Source organism: Eretmochelys imbricata, chromosome 3, assembly GCF_965152235.1.
Source record: "Eretmochelys imbricata isolate rEreImb1 chromosome 3, rEreImb1.hap1, whole genome shotgun sequence".
Taxonomy (NCBI): Eukaryota; Metazoa; Chordata; order Testudines; family Cheloniidae; genus Eretmochelys; species Eretmochelys imbricata.
In genome coordinates this window covers 202,332,501-202,356,527 of record NC_135574.1, presented here as the reverse complement: position 1 = coordinate 202,356,527, position 24,027 = coordinate 202,332,501, and the positions used below count along the sequence as shown (strand labels likewise).

Genomic DNA, 24,027 nt, shown 5'->3' with positions numbered 1-24,027 from the left:
CTGGCCTTGGCAACAATCCCCCTCAGTAAAACAGGTTCCTATATCCAAGGTGGTATGTGGTCTATTATCTGATCCATAACATTTGCCATAGCAATATAGACACTGCAGTCTCTTTATCTAAAGAATAGCTTTGCAAAATACCTCTTCTTTTAGGATGAAAAGCACTGTACAATAAGCATGTGAAGAATCCATCTTTTTTCTGATTTGTTGGATACTGTATTCCAGCTCCCCCAAATGTCACGGCTATCAAATAGGAATCCGGGTGGGGGTGGGGGTGGGGAATTTATATCCTTTAATCTCTGAGGAGAGAAATTGTCTAACATATCCCAGCCAGGCTTTAAAAGCTAAGTCAATAAAACTACATTGCAATGTTTTATATACACAGCCTACAGTATGTAACAAAAATAGTATGGTCAATTTCCTCTTAAAGATGGTGCAAATTTTAGGGGATAGGTTAAACAAATTCTGACATTATTACAAGGCTATATTGCATTGACTGTAACATATAAAACATATATTAGTTAAAAGAAAAGGAGTACTTGTGGCACCTTAGAGACTAACCAATTTATTTGAGCATGAGCTTTCGTGAGCTACAGCTCACTTCATCAGATGCATACCGTGGAAACTGCAGCAGACTTTATATATACACAGAGAATATGAAACAATACCTCCTCCCACCCCACTGGAATTTAAATACCAGCAAGTTACATTTTAAGAACCCTAGCCTTTCTGCATTGTCTGGCAGTAATCTAAGGATATGTCTAGTCAGCAGAAACTGTGCAAAGGCGAGTCTCTCCAAGCTAGCTTGAATCCAGCTCATGTGGGTCGCACTAGCAGTGAAGATGGTCAAGTGCAAGTTTCAGTGCAATTAGTGCAAGCCCAACACAAACCCTGGGTATGTGCATGGGTTGCTTGCCAGCACTGAAGGCCGTCTTCACTGCTATTGTTGTCTGCAGTAGCAGGATGCAAGGTTGTAGCCCACGCACCACTTTTGCTTTGTGGATATACCCTAAGACTGGAGAAGCTATCATTGAGATTGCTGGACATGCCATTGGTCAGACTTCAAGGAAAGACATCACAACTGGAGAAGGATTTGGAAGGCTGTTAGAATTTTATTTCCATCAGTCTATGGACAAATGGGAGAGAATCCAGCAGAGTGCAACAAAAATTATTAGAGGGCTGGGGGACATGACTTACAAGGAGAGGCTGAGGGAACTGGGGTTATTTAGTCTGCAGAAAAGAAGAGTGAGGGGGAATTTGATAGTAGCCTTTAACCACCGGAAGGGGGTGTTCCAAAGAGGATGGAGCTAGGCTGTTCTCAGTGGTAGCAGATGACAGGACAAGGAGCAATGGTCTCAAGTTGCAGTGTGGGAGGTCTAGGTTGGATATGAGGAAACACTATTTCACTAGGAGGGTGGTGAAGCACTGGAATGGGTTACCTAGGGAGGTGGTGGAATCTCCTTCCTTAGAGGTTTTTAAGGTCAGGCTTGACAAAACTCTGGCTGGGATGAGTTAGCTGGTGTTGGTCCTGCTTTGAGCAGGGAATTGGACTAGATGACCAACCCTCTTCCAACCCTAATCTTCTATTATTCTATGATTCTACCTGTGGGCTAAGTGGGTTCTAACAAATGTTCAGTACAGTTTCATGAATGTCAGTAGAATCCATCAATAAACTTCTCCCATCCATCCCATCCACTTAACTATTCTGGCTTTCTTTTCATGTTGCTGGAGGATTTCTTCTCTGCTCTGCACTTCTATTTTGGCTTCTTCACTTTGGGGCATATTTTTGTTTACCAGTTTCAGGGAGGGAGCAGAATGAAATAGTTCAGCTCCTACATAAGGGGATGGCAACACAGGCACCTGTCCTATCCTTGTTCAACATGGATGAACCAGTTCGAAATGGATTCTAAATTCTTTCCTCCTGCTGACACTATCCTTTGTCACTCTTCGTGTATTTGTCTGTTTAGAATGCTCCTCACCCTGGCATCTATCAGTGCTTGAGCCACGGGGGTGTCACTGCAGAAATGCTGGGTTTGTGTGAGTTCATCTCCTGAGTTAGGTCTTCGGATAGGTCCAGTATGAGAACTGTAGTTCGTGAAAGACTCCAGTGGGATGGAGTCAGCCACCATCTGACCTTTTGTAAAGAAGACCATCACAGGCTGTTTATCTCTTGCAGCAAACATCTGAGCATATTGGAAGTAGAATCTTATCTGGTCACTACATCTGGAATCAGCTTGAATACAGTCTTCATCATGTTAGCACCAATGTTTAAGACTTACGTGGATGCTAACATTGACAATCTGCCATTTAGCAAGCATGCCCAGAGATATCTTCTAATCTATATGGTAGTTCCTGACTGTTTGGTGCCAAAAGACTTCGTCTATAGCACAAATATTTTCTTTATAAGCTTGTCTAGCTGGTTTTCTGTGAATCTTAGAAAGAGCTGGGTGATTTTTCTTTTTCCCTGTGTCCTCACTAAAGTCCCAGTCCAGCAAAACACTTAGGCCCAGATCCTCAAAGGCATTTAGGCTCCCGACTTCCATTGATTTCAATGGCAATCAAGCTTTGTTGGATCAAGACTGTAACCTGGTGGGCCCACTTGCCAGCCAGTGCATCAAATTAAGTTCCAAACAGCAGCAGAATTTCAGTCCCTTTCTTTAGGGACAGGTTTATTTCACCAAACCAGACCATTCTAACATAAATCAAATGGATAAATCAGGTCCTGCTGCCTGACCCCTGTCCAGGTCCTTTCCTATGACCTAGGGTGTCTTGCAGGTCTTTCTCCCCACTGAACTGCCTGTTGGCCTGAGGAGCAGATGATTTTAGACTATCACCTCCTTCCTGCCCTCAGACCCATCACTGGAGAGGCAGGTAATTGGTCACAGGTGGGGCTAAGACCACCTCCCTTGGAGGGCCAAACCTCCTTTGGGCATGACCTAAAAGGGTAGTATTTTGCCATTTATCAGAATTATTACTTGGGTCCCAATTTCTTCATATATGCCCGGGGTAATGATTTTAGCAAAAAATATGCAGGGAAGTTGGTAATGAGTTTTCTATAGTTCTCTTTGCCACCCCAATATAAATGCACAGCTGGAATGGGTTGGGTATCTACACCTGTGATTCGGGGAGCTATTTCAGATTTCAATAGGAGGGTCAGGTCCAGAAGTCTGGAAGATCTTGGAAATTTCTGAAGGAAAAGATGTAAAAAATCAATCTATTTCAGGAGCATTTCTTGTGATTATTTCCTATATCTTTAATAGCAATTCATATAGATTTACTACAACAAAATTATCCAACACAGGGCAGACAGGCAATTTTTAAAGCTAAGTAATCTGCACCTGTGGCATGCAGACCCAGTACCAAATAAAACCTATTTTTCAAGCTAAAAAAAAACAAATTCAGAACACACAGGAGACAAATATAGTAAAATATTATTGATGCCCTGGCCTTAATGTATCCATCTTTTAGCCTTTGCACTGCAAGCAATGTAGTCTCGCAGTATGATACATTGCTACTATTTTTAGTAGAGAAAGATCAAATGATTTACTTTTAAAAAATAAAATCTATTTACCCCCATATATGTAATCCCCCATTATAAAGCCTGAATGACATTTACTGCAGTCTGTGGTGTAGTCCCTGGTGGTTTCAAATCCAAGCATAATTCTGGATGGTTTCATAGCTCTCCTCTTTCTTATTTAAAACATTATCTATGCATAATGAACTTCTGAAGTCAATCCATTAAACTATTTATAAATGAATGTTTTAGTAGTTAGTTGATCATATTTCAGATTGTGGGAAGGAGAATGAGTATAAGGATGGTCATATTGGGTTAGGCCAATGGTCCATCTAGCCCAATATCCTGTCTTCTGACAGTTGGCAACATCAGATGCTTCAAAGAGAATGAACAGAACAGGCAATCATCAAGTGATCCATGCCCTGTCATCCAGTCCCAGCATCTGGCAGTCAGAGGTTTAGGGTCACCCACAGCATGGGGTTGCTGACCATCTTGGCGAGTAGCCATAGATGTTATCCTCCATGAATTTATCTTATTCTTTTTTGAACAAAGCTGTACCTTTGGCCTTCACAACATTCCCTGGCAAGGAGTTCCACAGGCTGTTTGTGTATTGTGTGAAGAAGTACTTCCTTTTATTTGTTTTAAACCTGCTGCCTGTTACTTTCATTGGGTAACCCCTGGTTCTTGTGTTAACTGCAGTGGTAAATAACACTTCATTATTCACTTTCTCCACACCATCCCTGATTTTATAGACCTCTATCATATGCCCCCTCAGTCATCTCTTTTCCAAGCTGATTAATCCCAGCCTTTTTAATCTGTCCTCAAATGGAAGCCGTTCCATATCCTTAATAATTTGTGTTGCCCTTCTCTGTACCTTTATCATTTCTAATATATCTTTTTTGAGATGGGGTGACCAGAACTGCACACAGTATTCAAGGGGTGGGATTTGTACCATGGATTTGTATAGAAGCATTATGATATTTACTGTCTTATTCTCTATCCCTTTCCTAATGGTTCCTAGCATTCTGTTAGCTTTTTTGACTGCTGCTGCACATAAATGGAGAACTATCCACAATGAATCCAAGATCTGTTTCTTGAGTGATAACAGATAATTTAGGCCGCGTCATTTTATATAATGTGCATTACTTTGCATTCATCAACATTGAATTTCGTCGCCCATTCTGTTGCCCAGTTACCCAGTTTTGTGAGATCCCTTTGTAACTCTTTGCTTTGTACAACTATCTTGCATAATTTTGTATCATCTGCAAACTTTGTGCTGTATATCCCTTTTTCCAGATCATTTATGAATATGTTGAACAGCACTGGTCCCTCGGGGGATCCCTCCATTTACCTCTCTACATTCTGAAAACTGACCATTTATCCCTACTCTTTATTTCCTGTGTATTATCCAGTTACTGGTCCATGAGGGGACCTTCCCTCTTATCCCATGACTGCTTACTTTGCTTTAGAGCCTTTTGTGAGGGACCTTGTCAAAGGATTTCTGAAGGTCCAAGTACATTAAGTCCATTGGATCACCCTTGCCCACATGTTTGTTGATCCCCTCAAAGAATTATAGTGAGTTGCTGAAGCATGATTTCCTTTTACAAAATCCACGTTAACTCTTCCCCAACATACCATCTTCATCTATGTGTCTGATAATTCTGTTCTTTACTATAGTTTCAATCAATTTGCCTGGTACTGAAGTTACCCTTACCGACGGGTAATTGCCAGGGTGGCCTCTGGAGCCTTTTTTAAAAATTGTTACATTAGCTATCTTCCAGTCATCTGGTACAGAAGCTGATTTAAATGATAGGTTACATACCACAGTTAGTAGTTCTGCAATTTCACATTTGAGTTCCTTCAGAACTCTTGGGTGAATACCATCTGGTCCTGGAGACTTATTACTGTTTATCAGTTTATTCCAAAACCTCCTCTACTGATCCCTCAGTCTGGGACAGTTCTTCAGATTTGTCCTCCAAGAAGAATGGTTTAAGTGTGGGAATCTCCCTGGCATCCTCTGCAGTGAATACTGATGCAAAGAATTAATTTAGCTTCTCAGCAAAGACCTTGTCTTCCTTAAGTGCTCCTTTAGCATCTTGATCATCCAGTGGCCCCACTGATTGTTTGACAGACTTCTTGCTTGTGATGTGCTTAAAGAAAAATTTCTGTTTGTTTTTGTGTCTTTAGCTATTTGCTCATCAAACTCTTATCTGGCCTTCCTAATTATACTTTTACACATGACCTGCCAGAGTTTATGCTCCTTTATATTTTCCTCAGACGGATATGACTTCCGCTTTTTAAAAGATGCGTTTTTTTCTCTTAACTCTTTTTTATAGCCATGGTGGGTTTTTTGTTGTTGCTGGGTTTTTTTGGTCCTCTTACTGTTTTTTTTTTAATTGGGGTATACATTTAGTTTCAGCCTCTATTATGGTGTTTTTAAAAAGTTTTCATGCAGCTTGCAGGCATTTAATTCTTGTGACTGTTCCTTTTAATTAACTAGCTTCCTCATTTTTGTGTAGGTCTCCGTTTTTGAAGTTAAATACTGATGTGGTGGATTTCTTTGGTATTTTCCCCCTTACAAGGATGTTGAATTTAATTACATTATGGTGGCTATTCCTGAGTGGTTCAGCTATATTCACCACTTAGACCAGATCCTGTGCTTCATTTAGAACTTTATCAAGAACTGCTTCTCTTCTTGTGGGTTCCAGGACTAGCTGCTCCAAGAAGTAGGCTTTAATGGTGTCTAGAAATTTTATTTCTGCATCCCGTCCTGAGGTGCCCTGTACCCAGTCAATATGGGGATAGTTGAAATCCCCCATTATTGTTTGGTTTTCTGTTTTTGTAGTCTCTCTAATCTCCCGGAGCATTTCACAGTCACCATCACCATCCTGGTCAGGTGGTCTGTAGTACATTCATACCGTTATACTCTTATTATTGAAGCACGGAATTTCTATCCATAGAGATTCTATGGTGACATTTCAGTCATTTAAGATTTTTACTATATTTGACTTTATACTTTCTTTCACATATGGTGCCACTCCTCCGCCAGCACGACCTACTCTGTCATTGCTAGATATTTTGTACCCTGGTATTACCGGGTCCCATTGATTATCATTGTTCCACCAAGTTTCTGTGATGCCTATTATATCAATATCCTCATTTAATACCAGGCACTCAAATTCATCCACCTTAGTTCTTAGACTTCTAGCATTTGTATACAAGCATTATAAAATATGTCAATATTTAATTGTCTGCCTTCGTGTAATGTAATTGAATGGGACTCTTTTTCGTTTGATTGTCTCTTCAGTTCCTACCTGTACTTTATCAACTACTGTCTTCTCATCGTTACTAGGATGTACGGTATGCCCCTTAATAAATCTTCCCCTAGGGATTTCTCTATGTGAACTGTGTGCTCCTCACCTGTCAGCTTTCTTCCAATCCTTAGTTTAAAAACTCCTCTACAGTCTTTCTAATTTTACATACCAGCAGTCTGGTTCTGTTTTGGTTTAGCTGGAGCCCATCCTTCCTGTGTAGACTTCTCCTTTCCCAATAATTAATAAAGCAAAATCCCTGCTCCAGAATACCATCGTCTCATCCATGCCTTCAGACCCTGCCGTTCTGCCTGTCTAACTGGCTCTGCACGTAAAACTGGAAGCATTTCAGAGAATGTTACAATGGAGGTTCTGGACTTTAATCTTTTACCTTGCAGCCTAAATTTGGCCTCCAGGACCTCTTTCCTACCTTTCCTTATGTCATTGGTACGTACATGTACCACAACCTCCAATTCCTCATCAACAGTGCACATCAGTCTATCTAGATGTCTCGAGAACCATCTAGATGTCTCACAGCCTTCAAACCCTTCAGGCAATTCACCATGAGGTTCTCTCAGTCATCAGAAACCCAACTATTAATATTTTTAATAATTGAATAATCCCCCATTACTATTCCCTGTCTCTTCCTAATAACTGAGGTCCTCTTCCTTGCAGGGGTATCCTCAGTGTGAGAGGATACCATGACATCAGTTGTAAGGAGAGTCCCAACTATAGGATTCTTTCCCTCTGTTCCAGCTTGATGTTTTCCTTCACTGAGACTTTTATCCCCCGCAGCAGCCCAGAGGCTGTCAGAGCGGGAGGTACTCCTCTACTGTGTCCTGAAAAGTCTCTTTTTTGTACCTCTCTATCTTTCTTAGATCCTCCAGTTCAAACCCTCTGGTTTTGAGAGCCTGTACTTGCACTCTGAGGGCCCTGAGTAGCTTTCACCGAATGCACACACATGCCTCTTGCCCACAAGGCAGGTAATTATACATGCTGCATTCATTGCAATATACTGGATAGCCCCCACTCTGTTGCTGGACTTCTGCCTGTGTTATTTATACTCTTGGGTAAAGATTGAGTAAACCTTGTACACACTGTGTTCTGACTGAAAAGTCTACATTTCTTCTCGGTCTGTTTTTCTCCTTACCCAGCAACTAGCTGACATCATCTCTGTCTTTCTTCTTTCCGTCACGGTCCCTTGGCCACCGCTCCTGCTTTTATATTCCTTTGCTGTTTGTGTCTGAGGTGTGAAAACGTTGTTTTAACTTGTTTATCCGTGAGGTCTGCTTTGGTTCAGAGCACGTACCATAATATTCCTCATCTTCAACATATTTGAATAGGCTTATTATTCTGTCTCCTTTCCCGACGCAATTTACCGTTGTACCCAATATTTAAAGAAGCTCAGCATCCCGTGAGAGACAGCTTTTCTATTTCCTTCCAATTAACATGTGGTGCTTCAAAATATTCCTTTGAACCAGGGTAAGCATTCAGTAGATACTTACAAGCCATGCATGCAAATGCATGTAATACCTATCAGAAGATGTCCGTGTTAGATTAATGTCTACTAGCATGTTGATATTCCTCTTGTGCTGAGATCTCCCTATTTTCCAAGATAAATGGTCATTTTCACACACTGAAATTTATCATCCTGCTATAATAAACCCCATTTATAGAGGACAAATAGCTCTTAGTTTGTCATTCCAAGGGTATTTGAGGTTTGAAGAACGGTAGCGTGAATAATAATGGCATTTACTCAACGGGGGAAAAGTTTACATGAGAGCTAAATGGGAGCTGCTATTATATATGTCTTTCATAGATCACAAGTGATTCAATTCACTAGAGAGATTTCATCATGTCTTAACTTTTCTGAAGGAATGCGAGTGTTGGTTTTAATTTAACCCAGTAAGGATCCGATTCGCTTGGCAAATTTTTATATTTATAACATTCTGAAAAATTTTACCTGTGAAAGAAGCCTACGCTTTCAGATTGTGCTAGCAAAGGGGTGAATGTCACCCAGTTTGACTTCAAAAAATTTTTTCCACCAGCTGTCATTGTCTGAAGACCGTAAACTCTTCAGGGCAAGGGCCATGCATTGTTCTGAGTTTGGAAAGCGCCTAGCACAGAGGTTCTCAAACTTTAGCAACCTGAGGACCTCCATTTTGATTTAAAATGTTTCAGGGACCCCCAAACCCTCCCTGCTCCATGGACCCCAGTTTGAGAAACACTGACCTAGCACGCTGGTTGGCACTGCTGCAGTCTAAATCATCAGAAGCGAAGAGATAAACAAAATATCCTGAAACAGGTTCTTGTTAGAGATTGTGTTACCAGTGGCAAACCTCAGTTACTATAGTTAACTGCAAAATTAATTATCTCTTCACTATTCAGAAATGGTATGCATTTGTTTTTACAACACTGCTCCTACAGATTAATATTGCTATAAGAGCATGAGACTGGAAATCCTGCAAATTAAATATATCTGGATTATAATTTTCAATTAAAATAATATGTTTTTATTATTTTCTTAAAAGATCTCTTGGGAGGAGAAGGGAGGGGAAGGGAGTGGAGTAAAAGTATATTCTTCTGTTGTACGTGGTGGTGTCGTTTCTAATGATTCTGCTTGAATTCCTTGTGAGGGAAGAAATCAGCTGAAATCCTTTTCTTCCCACGTTGGGGCTGATCCAAAATCCATTAAAATCACTGACTTCAGTGGATTTTGGATCAGGCTCTATGGCTGTGATTAAGCAAAGCACTTAGAAGCACATGATTAACTTTAAGGAGGCCAGATGGGTGGGAAACTTTAAGAGGCCCTTACAATCTGTCCTCTTCACTGCACCCATCCAGAGATCAAGCTCATTGGAAAATCAAGATCAAGTCTTTCACTGTTCCCGGAGGTGATTACTTTGGATATTTGCAGTGAGGAATGAACCAGGCCAGAAATGTAGCTGATGCTTAAAATGTTCATGTCTCTCAAAATGCAAGTTATTTTGCAAATCAGATGTTTACTGTCTCACAATATATTTACTTGCAGGATCCAAAATTGCGTGAACTGTTGGATGCTGGGAACCTAGGAGGTCGGCTGGAGAATCGAATGATAACTGTTGTCTATGGTCCAGATCTGGTCAACATATCGTACTTGAACTTAGTGGCATTTCAAGAGGAAATAGCAAAGGTACATTCAATGTTACCATTATTTACATTTATGAATATTATTATTCTTATTGTTTTATTTATTATTCAAATATGGGTAAAATAGAAAAAAGGAGGGGATTGTTAAGATGCACTCATGGATGAAATCAGCTTGCTGTTAGAGAAATATACTGTACTGCATCACAGCAGCAAAGTGTATTCATGGGAAATTGTAAGCCATTGGTGTCTTTATCCTCAGAACATTGCTGGTTATTCTCTTTGCACAGCCGGAATGAGTGTTTTGTAAACAACTGTATGTCCAGAAAATTGCCTCCATGTCAAAGAATGCATTGTGAATTTCCAATAATAAGTCAATTTTTATCAACACCCATCACAAGTCATTTCCTATTGTGGGATATCCGTGATACCACAGTGTGGAAACTGTTGACTTTTTAATGTTGTCCTAGGTCAAAGTAATGAACTGAGGTTTGAGAGTCTATTTATCTGCACCTGCCTATTTATAAACTGATATGCCAGCAACGACACATGGCTTATACACCTAGCCTTTCTTGTAGTGTGCAAAGGTTTGTACTCCACAAATTTTCAGCATGTCTTTTCTCCACTCTTAGTGATTACCATATGTAAACACTTTTTTGTACAGTTTTACAGTACAGGCAAGTTGCATAAAATTAACATGTATTCAGCAAAATACAACAGATTTTTTAACGCAAGCTTTAGTTCCCTGTCTTCAAATACCTCCTAAATGCCTACATTCATTTAATTAAAATCATAATGTTTTGATCATGAAGTCCGCTAGATTGGCCAAAGATTGCTAGTCTTTATAGACTCCTGCTCTTTGTCTAGGGAAGGGGATATTTTCATTACTCACCAGTACCCTTTGGCCTCTCAGCCAACCCTCTTCTGAGCGTGCGCAGCCCTGGCCTTTGAGACACACCACCTGAGCAGACCATCCACCCATGTGGGGAGGGACATGAGCAGCAACCCATTTGTCCCTGTGTGGGTGTGGCTTCCCTCTTCCCCATGCAGCTGTGATTGCAAATTCTCTCTGGCTGGTTGGTTGATCCTGGAGGATATAAAAAATGCAGAATGGTTACCTCACAGTACATTGTACAGCTAGGCTGCTAAGAAACCCAACACGGGTTTATTCTGCATGGGAGGAAGCACTTGAAATAAACATGAATAAATGGAAAAAGAATTTGAAGGAAGATGTAAAGGCATAATAAAGCCAAATTGCGCAAATCTGCTCACTCTTTGGAAGAAAGAAGAAATGAACTAACACGGGACGAGTTGTATACCTTTCTTTTCTGTTTTCCAGTCTAGCCATCCTGGGTCAAAGTCATGATATGTTTGCTATCTGAAGGACAAATTAGAAAAATCCAGAAATACTGTTATGTGTCCATCTCCAAGTTATTGATGGAAAGTGAAAATACAGTAAATAAAATTAGGTTCTGTGGAGGTTGAGCTACAGTAAATCCAGAGTTTCAGAGTAGCAGCCATGTTAGTCTGTATCTGCAAAAAGAACAGATGCATGAAGTGAGCTGTAGCTCACGAAAGCTTATGCTCAAATAAATTTGTTAGTCTCTAAGGTGCCACAAGTCCTCCTTTTCTTTTAGTAAATCCAGAGTTAATCTCTTTGATTTTAGTAACTAAGATCTGAATCAGGCTCTTAATTTATCCTTAATGTAATTTGACATATATGTAAACCAGCTGAGTTCATTTGTTACTGATCTGTCAGGCAGTATGTCCTGAGGGTAGGATTTTTAAAAGCATTCAGCACTGACATAGCTCTGCTCTCATTAAAGTCATGCTAAAACTCCCACTTATTTCAGTGTGAAAATCCCACCCTGCTTGTATATACCGCACTGTACTAAATAAACCCTCTAATTTTTCACAGGCCCAGTTCCTGCAATGAACTCCATGAGTGTAGAGTTATCCCTGCACCCACATAAAGCCTCACTGGAGCTTCTAATGTGGACCTCATTGCAGGATCAGGGCCTTATAAATTTAGGATGAGATTTTCAAAATCCCAGATGGCAATTAGGCACCTAACTCCCATTGACTTTCCAATGGAAGTAGGTGCCCAATTGCCATATGTGCTTTTGGAAACATACTCTCAGTCACTGACATGCACACTTTGCTATTTACCTTTCACGTGTCCTATGTTTGGGCTCGGCAGAATTCAATTTTTATTTTTTGCTGTTTTCTACAGATAACGTTTGTTTATTTCTAAGCACTGACTTTAGATTTGTATGGATGTAAAGGTTTAAGGTTGTGCAAAATGGATTTTAAGCCTTTTATTTTTATTGATTTAAATGTTTAGTTGTGGAATGGGCGGAGTCAGGCAATGGGGTGGGTCAGACAGCAATAATTTAATGGCAGTAGATGATGAGATTCAAAAAGTTAAAGCATTATAACTATAAAACACAAATTGACAACATCACATGACAAATATACATCAAATATCCTTCAGTCAAACTCTGATAAGATCTCAAGATGCATTTGTCTCATTTTGCCTATCTGTAAATTTCAATTATTATTGTTGGAAACATTTTTTGTAGGTTTGCGCGTACAGTGAAATTGACGTTCATTGACATTTGCCAATAAAATCTAATCTTTTAAATCCTGAGTATGTTATTTTTCAAGCTAAAAACACTCACTCTGAAAAACTTAACCTAAAATTATTTGAAAAAGATCTTAACAAAGCAATTTAAATAATCAAATTGTATTTTTTTTCTTACAGGAGTTGGTTTATATTTCTGTAGGATCTGAGTTTATTATTATTCAACTTTTGAAATTAATATATTTTCAAGACTTTTACTGGTCATTCAGTTCAAAAGGTTCAGTTCCTCACCTCCACTCTCTGAGTTGTGATAGAATTAATGCGGATATGAGCCTAAAGCTAAGCATTTAGTACTGATCTCGCTTTACGTGAATTAAATAAAGAACTAGAAAATTAAAATGAAGTCACAATACACTGCTTTGCTCACATTTCTCTAGGTAAAATAAATAATTGTTAATGCTCTCTAGGTGTGAGTTGAAGGTAACAGACATGCTAGTTAATACAGAGAGTGCCTGTTTGTACCTCATTTGTTGGGAATCCAAGAAATGGATTAGTAGATACATTTTAATGGTGGTGGGGATGAAGATGAATGGCAGTTACGCAACTCTTTTGTTTATTTAAATGGGAGTTGTATGTGTGTATCAAGGAGCAGAATTTGCAAGGGATTCCAGACACATTGGGTCAACATCTGGGCTTGAGTCTTGATTGTGGCATATATTGAGGTAACTCAGAAGTCGCTTTGCTGTAACCAGTGTCATTGAGAGGAGAATGAGCCCCTCCATGTTTGTTTATTTTTCTCCTTTCCCTATATGATCAAGGGCAATGTTTCCCCAGCCCCATTTTGTCTGATCCTTTCCATTCAAACTACTCTTGAAAACCCTTGGAGCTTCTGACTTCCACTCCATTAACTGTCTTCAAAGCATTTTTTTCTTTCTCCAGTAATCTAATCTCTGCCCCTTCAGACACCTGCTGTTTCCCATCATTGTCTTTCTGATGGTTTCAGTCTTCATTTCTTGCATTCACTTCATCTTTATGCTCCTCTTCCAGAATCTGTTTTCAAAGCTATCAAAAAATCCTTCTCTTCACATAGGAACTTATGCAGGGTCTCATCCACCAGTGTGATTGATACATGAGTTTTAAGGATCATCAGTCTGGTCTGAAAGAGACTCCCTTACCTTTTTTTAAAGACAACTCTGACCATTGCATTCCTCTTTCACCTATTCTACATCCGCTTGACTGTTATACAGTATCAGACTTCCTAGACAGACAAAGCTCTCAACTGTCTTATTTCCCAGTCTCAGAACCTATTTTATTTTGTCTAGTTCTATATCTTTTATGGTCCTCATTTCATTCTTTTCCATTTACTTAGAAAATGTTGTTGAAGAGAAAGATTTATATACAGATTTTATACAGATAAGGAGCTCAAAAAGTAGGGTCCTTAATATAAAAATTGGGGAGATGACCAGTACCGATAGAAAGGGAACTGAGACAGGGCTAGATCACGTGCTGGGTATGTGGCAGTTCAAGGAACAACTGGATCTAGGTGGGAAGGGGCTTTGGATCAGGCCTTTAGCTAACAGTTTGTCATTTCCTCCATACATGAGGGACAGTCCCTCATTTGTCTACATGGGGACACTCAGGAAGGTTAATCTGTATTAAATAAAGGTGTGTAAGTGCATTAAAGGAAGAAATCAAATTAAGGCCACTTTAATTCAGAATAAAAGTGTCTACATGGGGGTTTTATGCTGTTTATCTAATCCATGTTAAAAATTAATTTCTATTAACCTTCCTTAATATCCCCTGGTAGATAAGCCTTAAGTGATTTATCTACAGCATGTGCCCAGATACCATATGTTCTGTGATATGTTTTTTTAGTATACTTCTTTATTCTTCCAAATTTCCTTTTTTGTTAAAATAAGCAGTAAAATAAATAATAAAATAATCAGTACAGAGTCATGCTTTAAAAAAAAAATAAAATGAAATGTTTCATACCAGAGGATGCTGAAACATGTGACTTCAACAACTTCAGATGGTAATTTTGAGCCAAAAACAAACATGCGAAAAACGTTGTCTTCACGCATATTCAGTTCTGATTTGAATTAAATGTTTTCAAAAATGTGTAGCACTTAGGTACTGTCTTTTGCCATGAAAAATAGCTCTCATCTCTCATACTGAGATAAATGCCTCTAGGTATATATTCTGATTCATGTAATAGATGAAAGAAATGTGTTCACTGAGCAAGAGCTCTCAAAATATACTACACATGGTTTGCTCCTTACTGACTAGAGTACATAACAGCTACCTGATTTGTTAGTAAAGTTAATAGAAATGATATAAATATGAATGATGGTAACAGAACAAAGCCAAAAGGAGAGCAGGAACATATGGCTCTTTTATTATGATGGAAGCAGTTTGCTTGAAATTAAAATTTGTTGCAAGGCTCCATTTTTCTGCTTTTAAAAAATACCATAGCTCAGAGGCTTCCAACTTGGGAGAGGAGTTTGTTGGCACTAGCAAAATCTTACTTCAAAATCTCCAGATTTATCATTTCCTTTTGCATTATGTATGGGGGTAAGTGTTCATAGTTACAACCCCATGGTAAGCAACCATGATTGTGAGTCTGTTGTAATCTTCCCACAGTAAAATACCAGCTGTTTTCTTTCTATATATAATAGCTATTCATCCCATAGATGAAGTCTCAGCATGGCTTGCCTTGTGGAATCTATGCTGCTAGTAATGTGGGCTACCACGATGTGTTATATGTAACACCTTGGTTTTCAGTTTTTACCTTTTTTTTTTTTTTTACTGAAAATTTCCCAGGCTTTACAAAAGGCATTATTTGGGTGTTTTTTTAACCAATTTCTACCTGAATTTTGGAAGTGCCAGAACTCCCTGGACCTGGCTCCCTGCTCCAGAAAGGGAGATGACGGCTCGATAACCTGTGCCAGGTTACTGAGCTGCCATCTCTCCTTCTGGAGTAGGGAGCCAGGTTAGGAGTACTGGAATGATTTGAGCACTGGTGTACATGTTATCAATCCCATACACATACACAGTAGCAGCTTGACAGATAGCTTGGATAGTTAGCAGCATTCAAAGCAAATAAAAGTTAGTGAACTACTTTTCATGCCAAAATGGTTCAAAAATGAAAACCCTGTCTAACTACATTTGAGAGCATAAGTGTTGGTTTTTTTAAGTTAAAAAAAAAAACACAAGAGAAGAAAGTAATATTTACCTAGAAATTGCAAAGTGGATTTTTTTGCACTGATTTTCACCTGTTTTTAATTTTTTGTATTAAACACTGGTACATTTCCAGGAATTTTTAAACTAAAAAAACCTGAAAATAATGGGCCTTAATTATATGATGCATCATAATTCCAGATCTCAGTATTGACTGTATACAATACTGCTTAACGAAAGAGAGCGGATGTCCATTCGGTAGCTAAAATAACAGGACACCGCTTGTTTCATAGTCTGATCCAAACAGAAGTCAATAGAAAGACCCCCATTGGTTTCAGTGAGCTTTGGATCTTTGCTCAGTGCCATCATTTCATGACAGGAAGGATGATGTGACGTTTGCCAGCTTTCCTGATCTTCTTGGCTTTACTGGCTGGAGCATTTGGGGATTTAAATGTATACCCTTGAAAGTGAGGGGAAGTGATCAAGTATTATTTCTCACTCATTGCTTCACACAGATATTTGACAGGGTCAGTTATTGCTCAATCTGAGGGTAGGCGTTAGATTACTTGGCTCGAGTGTTGCTTCTCTTGCAAGTGTCATAGAGAGGTTTGGGAGGGAAAATATCTTGACAAGGATAACTGCATATAAAAAATGCTTGCAATAAAAATCCAGTAACAGCCTGTCCACTCTCAGTTCTTGGGATGCATTTGAAGTGATATAGTTCTGTCTGACCAAAACAGAGCCCACCAGGTTTTCTTAAAAGAAAACGTATCTTAAGATGCTAAAATAACATTTTATGCTGCTGTTAAACTTTGCAGCAGTTAGTGTCACAAAGAACGTTTTTAAATGTTGTTGTTATTCGTGCTTAAACAAAGCAATGTTTACAAAATGTGGCTATTCTGAGACTGGAAAACTGAGACGCCAGGATGAAATAAAATGCTATCTTTAATATGCCTCTGCTGAAAACAGTCACAGGAGAGTAATGATGCTAGAGGCCCTATTCTTTTGTTGTTCTCACATCCCTTGTGTCTTAAGGTTAGACCTTACAAGGTTACGGTCAAGAAAAACAATACAATACAGTCTGTATTTGGACCTGGGAGACAGAGGTCCAAAATCTCTCGGCAATGAGTATGTAAATCCAGAACAACTTTGTGACCAGCAGGGCTAGAAGTCTCTCTCTGAGATCTAGGCCAGGTGTCTGCTGTCGCTGTTGGGTATGCCAGAAAACTCAGTCATGGGGAGAAAGTTGTTGGCTCAGCTGCAGAGGACTACTCTGCCTTGGGACTGTACAAGATATGAGCTCTTGAGGCTCCCTCATGCTGAACTTGGAGTGACCTGAGAACCAGAATCAACTTTGGGGCTGTTTGACTAGAGACCCATGTACAAAGGTATGGTATCAGAATACTTTGCCATTATTAATCTTGACACATTCAGAATGGCAGGAGAGGAATATTATTTTGCTGTTGAATGTTGGATAGACTCAAGAAGGCAGCTTGGAGAAGAGGAGGTTACAGTAGTCTGGGTGAAAGGGAAAATTATGGTATGAATGAATGTTTTAGAAGCAGAGACAAAAGGGGTAGATTCTGGAAATGTTATAAAAAACAACGAGATTGGGCAAGATCCTGGTTGCGGGAAGGAAAGGAAAGGGGGTATCAAATATAACCCTCCAACTGCCAACTTGAATGACGGGGGATTAGCAGAGCTGTCAGTAGTGTTGGAGAAAGGAAGAACATATTGCACGTGCAGTGATGGATTCAGTGCACCCAGCAGCACGCATCACCAGAGCATGCAAAATTTTAATTAACCACATGATTGTGACTTCGATGGAACTATTAATCTGACTGAATCCACAGTATCCACATGCTTGTGTCTATCCAAAACAAAATGCTGTCTGTCAACATCAGTTAATTGCAGTAAAAGTATTCTTACTGGAAACTATTAACTGAACATTCATTCTCCTCTCCTCTCCCCCAGGATATTCAGATAATCAAGCCACTTCAGTATTTCCCTGATGCTGTGGTTTCTTTTGCATATTTCTCAGGTCAATGCATAGTAGTCCATACAAAATCTATACTTACATATACGTTTTGACCATATACCCCTTAAGGGGGAAGTGCAGTATTGTTGCCTAACTATGTTACTTTCCTGTACTTCATTGGTTTGTAGTGATGTATCCACCAAGATGGTGGCCATCACACGGTCATAGGTATTTTTTTGTGGGCCTGATTCACAGTCCATTGAAGTCAGCGAAAAGACTGCCATTGACTGCAGTGGGGTTTGCATCAGGCCCTATCTGACAATATTTGAAATCTCTTTTGAAACACACAGGTGTCAAAGTTTTGATTTATGCATAATGAAAAAGACAGTACCTTAGTCTAGAACTTAAGCTGTGCTGGGAAACGCATGGTTCAGACTTTTATGAAACATTTTCTGTTAATAATACTCATGTTGAAACTATTTGCCATCATGAAAATAAGGGTCTAAACAAGCACCTTTGAGAGGCTGCATCTGGGCTACATCAACTGTAATTTATATCTCCCTAGGAATGGACGGACAAAGTTTTCAGTTTGGCAACAAACCTGCTGGCACACAACATGTCAAGGGATGCATTTCTGGAAAAAGCGTAAGTAGCAGTAATATTTATTGCCAAGGGTGTTGCTCCTTGTTCTGAGTCATTTTCCTTTTTCTTTTGTCAGCCTTCTTACCATCTATTGTTTATACTTTGTTGGCTTGTCAGTTCTATAAACATGGATTTTCCTCTCTCACTGAGTTCAAAAAACTGATATCTAAAAAAAAAAAAATCAGGGAAATATGATTCCTTTCACAAACTATTACCTAGGAGACGTGGCTGGAATATACTTTTGAATGCCATTGCATTCTTCCTGCTACACACACAGAGAGTGACGTCAGGTCTTGGCACTGCTGCTCAGGGTTAAAAACAATGAATTTCAGACTGACCCACTTCTCTGTTTTTTTTCTGTGCTATCTATTATTAGTCAAAGAATGAGAAGTACAAGATTTCCATTTTCCTCCGGCTGATCCCTCGGGTCTCGGTACTCAGTAGAGAGAAACTGTGAATCTGTTCATCTAGATTCATTGGCACACAATACATTGATTCTGAGTGTTGTAGGACAAAGTACAGAGGGTGTTTATGAGAAGTTCATAAAAATAGCAGGCATTTTGCAAATCAAAGAAACATAGTTGAATAAATCCAAGATTACCAGGTGTCATGTGGATGATGAACGCACAGACAGAGATAGTTTTGTTTAAGTGACAGTGCTGAGAACGTCATACTTTGAATGCAGTTCTCTTTATAACAGGATAAAGCAAGCGACACTCTGTTTTCCAGAGCTAACCCCAGAGCATCGCTTGATTCATTTATCTAAATGGTTGCTATTTGTGGGGCTCAGAACATGACACTTGAGTCTTCTTTGAGAGATGGTCCCTATTGTATTCCATTGTGGGTTATGCATTCGCATCATGCACCCGGAGTTGGAGAATTTGAAAGTGGTGTCCGTTGGTCTGTGCATGTGCCCTGACTCACCTCATGCTTCCATCTAAGGTGATAAAGGGCGGTACGGACTGACTGCGTCTTCAGTTCCTTCTCACTGCCTCATGGTCTGGGTTGGATCCTCCAGGGTCCTCATCTCTGACGCAGCTCTAATACTTTTAATTGTACATATGTCTATCGGTTTTAGTCATAGCTTTAATAGTTCTACTTATTTTCCTAGTTTTAGTAGTTTACCAGTTTAGAATAGAGTAGAATTTGGGGGGCCTTCCCCCATGCTCCATTCAGGTACCGAACTATGCCCAGAACTCTGGTCTTCAAACTCTGCACCTCCTCCTGCAATCCTTCTCAGTCAGCGACAACTACCAACACTGCCTCTCCTGCCTGGGAGAATCTCACATCGCAGCTGGGTGCAATATGTGTCAAACTTTCCCCAGGCATACCTGAGAAGTTTGAGCAGTAAGGCCTTGTCTACACTACAGAGTTAAGACAAGTTACATTGACAGTTATATGTTGCTTTAATTACATTGGTTGTGCATGCCACACAACGCTTCTTGTGTCTGCAGAGCACATCCACAGTGGGTGCTCTTGCTTTGACAGATAGAGCATTGCATCATGGGTAGCTATCCGACAGTGCAACTCACCACCCTCTTCCCCTGGGAGATACGGGAATAGATCACCGTTCACCATGGGGGCAGGCTCACTATCCCATTATGCAGTTCTTTCGGTCCTATCATTCCGTGGGCTTCTGACTTCATTTCGTACCACTTTTGAACAGCCCCTGTCAACTGTGTGCCTGCCATCTCTGCCTGAAAACATGGATCCTGCACTGCTCTCCAGTCTTGTGATCAGCATTATGAATACAATTCAGCTGATCTTGCAGTATTTCATGAGCTGTGAGTCTAATAACGACACCGTGGCGTCTGCCCTGCTGTGTGCCCTGGAAAGAAACAATTCAAGATTTCTTTTGGCATTCACGAAGGTCACCTTCCTTGTTGATATCACTTTGGCGAGAAGGGTCGGTGAACTTGGAGCTATGCGGGCAGACCCGCTATTTACAGTATTCCACAGGGATAAGGTCTCTTTATGCTTATACCTGAAATTTTTACCAAAGGTGGTCTCCCCATTTCATATTAACCAATCCATTTACCTACCTGTTTTCTTCCCGAAACCGCACACATCCACAGAAGAACATAGACTCAATTCCCTCGACGTCCGACAGACTTTGGCCATTTACCTGCAGAGAACAAAAACAATCAGGAAGTCCCCTAGACCATTTACTGAGGTAGCAGAGAGAATCAGAGGACACACCATCTCCACCCGGAGAATCTCCAAATGGATTTCTGGCTACATTAAACTCTGCTAACAGCTGTAAAATCAACCTCTCCCCACGTGGGGGTACGGGCTCATTCCACTAGAGCTCAAACAACGACTGTGGCATCCCTTCAAGATGTACCTCTGATAGATGTATGTAGAGCAGCCATGTGGAGTTCTGTCCACACGTTCACAACACACTACGCCTTGGTGCAGGACTCGGCAGTGGATAACTCCTTTGGCACGGCAGGAAGAGGAAGACGACGTGACTTACCTGTAATGGGAAGTTCCTTGAGTTGTGTGGTCTCTATCTGTATTCCACTTCCCGCCCTCCTTCCACTCTGCTTCCAATCTGTCAGATTCATGGTGGAGAAGGAACTGGAGACATGGCTGGCCTGCCCCTGCCCTTTATCCCCTTGGACGGAAGCACAAGGCGAGTCAGGGCGCATGCATAAACCAGCAGACACTATTTCTAAATTCTTCAACTCCAGGCTAATGGTGTGCATGCGTAACCCACAGTGGAATACAGTTAGGGACCACACATCTCAAAGAACCTCCAGTGACTGGTGAGTAACCTCCTCTTTCAGCTCTTAGCTCATAAACTACTAACACTAGACTGTATTGCGCATGGTAGACACAACCCTGTGTTGGGGACAGAGCAGAGATGCACTGCCTCTAGGGGAAGCACAGCATGTGTGTGTATGTACAAGGGCACACAAATTGCTACAACTCTAAGATGTGTAGAATAGCAGGCAAGCATGGTATCTCCATGCCTTTTATTTTTTCACCATTTAATAGCTCACTTAGGTGCTGCAGGATTTCCAGGACCCTTAAGCACAGATGCCAAATCAGAGTTACTCAAGGTATCTTTGACTTTGAAGATTAAACATTTCCCACCTATTATAATGCCAGTCCTGCATAAAGTGGTGATCATAGTCCTATTAGAATCATGTCATCCAATTTAAAAATGATTGCAGTAGAGCTGAATTATAGAGGCATTTTCCTCCCTTTGGCATCCAAACTTTCATAATGTCCAGGGTGTATTAATAAAATGACTGAACAGGTTTCCTGTGATCAGGTCACATGAGGAAAAATAGGGTTAGACTGTGGTGTACAAAACAGGCACCTAGGATTTAAATCTCTGTTGTCTTTGTTATACTGTAATTGTGCAGTACAATTTTGCCTTTATTACTGGAATACATAGCAAAGGCTTAACCAGGGCTGACATGGAGACCTGGGATTGGTTTCAAGTCCTGGATCTATCATTCTCAGAGCCAGCAGTGAGCTACTGAAGTAGCATGTTTAGCTTCTGAGGGTGGTAATATCTCTCAGTAGCAGCCCTTCTAGCCAGTAATGGAGCAGGAATAACCTCCAGACCTTCGAGGAGGGAAGAATTGTGGCTATAGAACAAGGTAAAATGGTGTGTACTCGGGTGTTCCATAAAACATACCGAGAAGTCCTGGGGGAAGGAATCCCGATCAGGATTGGTCAGAATTGTTATAACACCAGTGTTGTTCATTCTTGTGATACCATCACAACAGTTGAAGCTTTACATAAAGAACACAGCTGAGAATCTCAGCTTTCATTGAACTAAAGTGTGAGTTTCTAGCTATGGTTCTCATGGGTGACTTTAATTTTCCTGATATCTGCTGGGAGAGCAATACAGCGGTGCATAGACAATCCAGGAAGTTTTTGGAAAACGTAGGGGACAATTTCCTGGTGCAAGTGCTAGAGGAGCCAACTAGGGGGGGAGCTTTTCTTGACCTGCTGCTCACAAACTGGGAAGAATTAGTGGGGGAAGCAAAAGTGGATGGGAATTTGGGAGGCAGTGACCATGAGATGGTCGAGTTCAGGATCCTGACACAGGGAAGAAAGGTAAGCAGCAGGATACGGACCCTGGACTTCAGGAAAGCAGACTTCGACTCCCTCAGGGAATGGATGGGTAGGATCCCCTGGGGGACTAACATGAAGGGGAAAGGAGTCCAGGAGAGATGGCTGTATTTCAAGGAATCCCTGTTGAGGTTACAGGGACAAACCATCCCGATGTGTCGAAAGAATAGTAAATAGCAGGCGACCAGCTTGGTTTAACGGTGAAATCCTAGCAGATCTTAAACATAAAAAAGAAGCTTACAAGAAGTGGAAGGTTGGACATATGACCAGGGAAGAGTATAAAAATATTGCTCGGGCATGTAGGAATGAAATCAGGAGGGCCAAATCGCACCTGGAGCTGCAGCTAGCAAGAGATGTCAAGAGTAACAAGAAGGGTTTCTTCAGGTATGTTGGCAACAAGAAGAAAGCCAAGGAAAGTGTGGGCCCCTTACTGAATGAGGGAGGCAACCTAGTGACAGAGGATGTGGAAAAAGCTCATGTACTCAATGCTTTTTTGCCTCTGTCTTCACTAACAAGGTCAGCTCCCAGACTGCTGCGGTGGGCATCACAGCATGGGGAGTAGATGGCCAGCCCTCTGTGGAGAAAGTGGTGGTTAGGGACTATTTAGAAAAGCTGGACGTGCACAAGTCCATGGGGCCGGACGAGTTGCATCCGAGAGTGCTAAAGGAATTGGCGGCTGTGATTGCAGAGCCATTGGCCATTATCTTTGAAAACTCGTAGTGAACGGGGGAAGTCCCAGATGACTGGAAAAAGGCTAATGTAGTGCCAATCTTTAAAAAAGGGAAGAAGGAGGATCCTGGGAACTACAGGCCAGTCAGCCTCACCTCAGTCCCCGGAAAAATCATGCAGCAGGTCCTCAAAGAATCAATCCTGAAGCACTTACATGAGAGGAAAGTGATCAGGAACAGTCAGCATGGATTCACCAAGGGAAGGTCATGCCTGACTAATCTAATCACCTTCTGTGATGAGATTACTGGTTCTGTGGATGAAGGGAAAGCAGTGGATGTATTGTTTCTTGACTTTAGCAAAGCTTTTGACACGGTCTCCCACAGTATTCTTGTCAGCAAGTTAAAGAAGTATGGGCTGGATGAATGCAATAAAGGTGGGTAGAAAGTTGGCTAGATTGTCGGGCTCAACGGGTAGTGATCAATGGCTCCATGTCTAGTTGGCAGCCGGTGACAAGTGGAGTGCCCCAGGGGTCAGTCCTGGGGCCGGTTTTGTTCAATATCTTCATAAATGATCTGGAGGATGGTGTGGATTGCACTCTCAGCAAATTTGCGGATGATACTAAACTGGGAGGAGTGGTAGATATGCTGGAGGGCAGGATAGGATACAGAGGGACCTAGACAAATTGGAGGATTGGGCCAAAAGAAATCTGATGAGGTTCAACAAGGACAAGTGCAGGGTCCTGCACTTAGGACAGAAGAACCCAATGCACCGCTACAGACTAGGGACCGAATGGCTAGGCAGCAGTTCTGCGGAAAAGGACCTAGGGGTGACAGTGGACGAGAAGCTGGATATGAGTCAGCAGTGTGCCCTTGTTGCCAAGAAGGCCAATGGCATTTTGGGATGTATAAGTAGGGGCATAGCGAGCAGATCGAGG

The 24,027-nt window shown here is 40.9% G+C and overlaps 1 protein-coding gene across 1 annotated transcript in view; it reads left to right on the top strand.

Annotated features, from left to right (window-relative positions):
- Positions 1–24,027, top strand: part of PLCB1 (phospholipase C beta 1) — a 659,574-nt gene that overhangs the window by 411,044 nt on the left and 224,503 nt on the right. The window contains exons 4-5 of the mRNA XM_077812057.1: positions 9,857–9,997; positions 18,256–18,335. Coding sequence (XP_077668183.1) covers positions 9,857–9,997; positions 18,256–18,335 — 221 coding nt within the window. The remainder of the gene's footprint in view (positions 1–9,856; positions 9,998–18,255; positions 18,336–24,027) is intronic.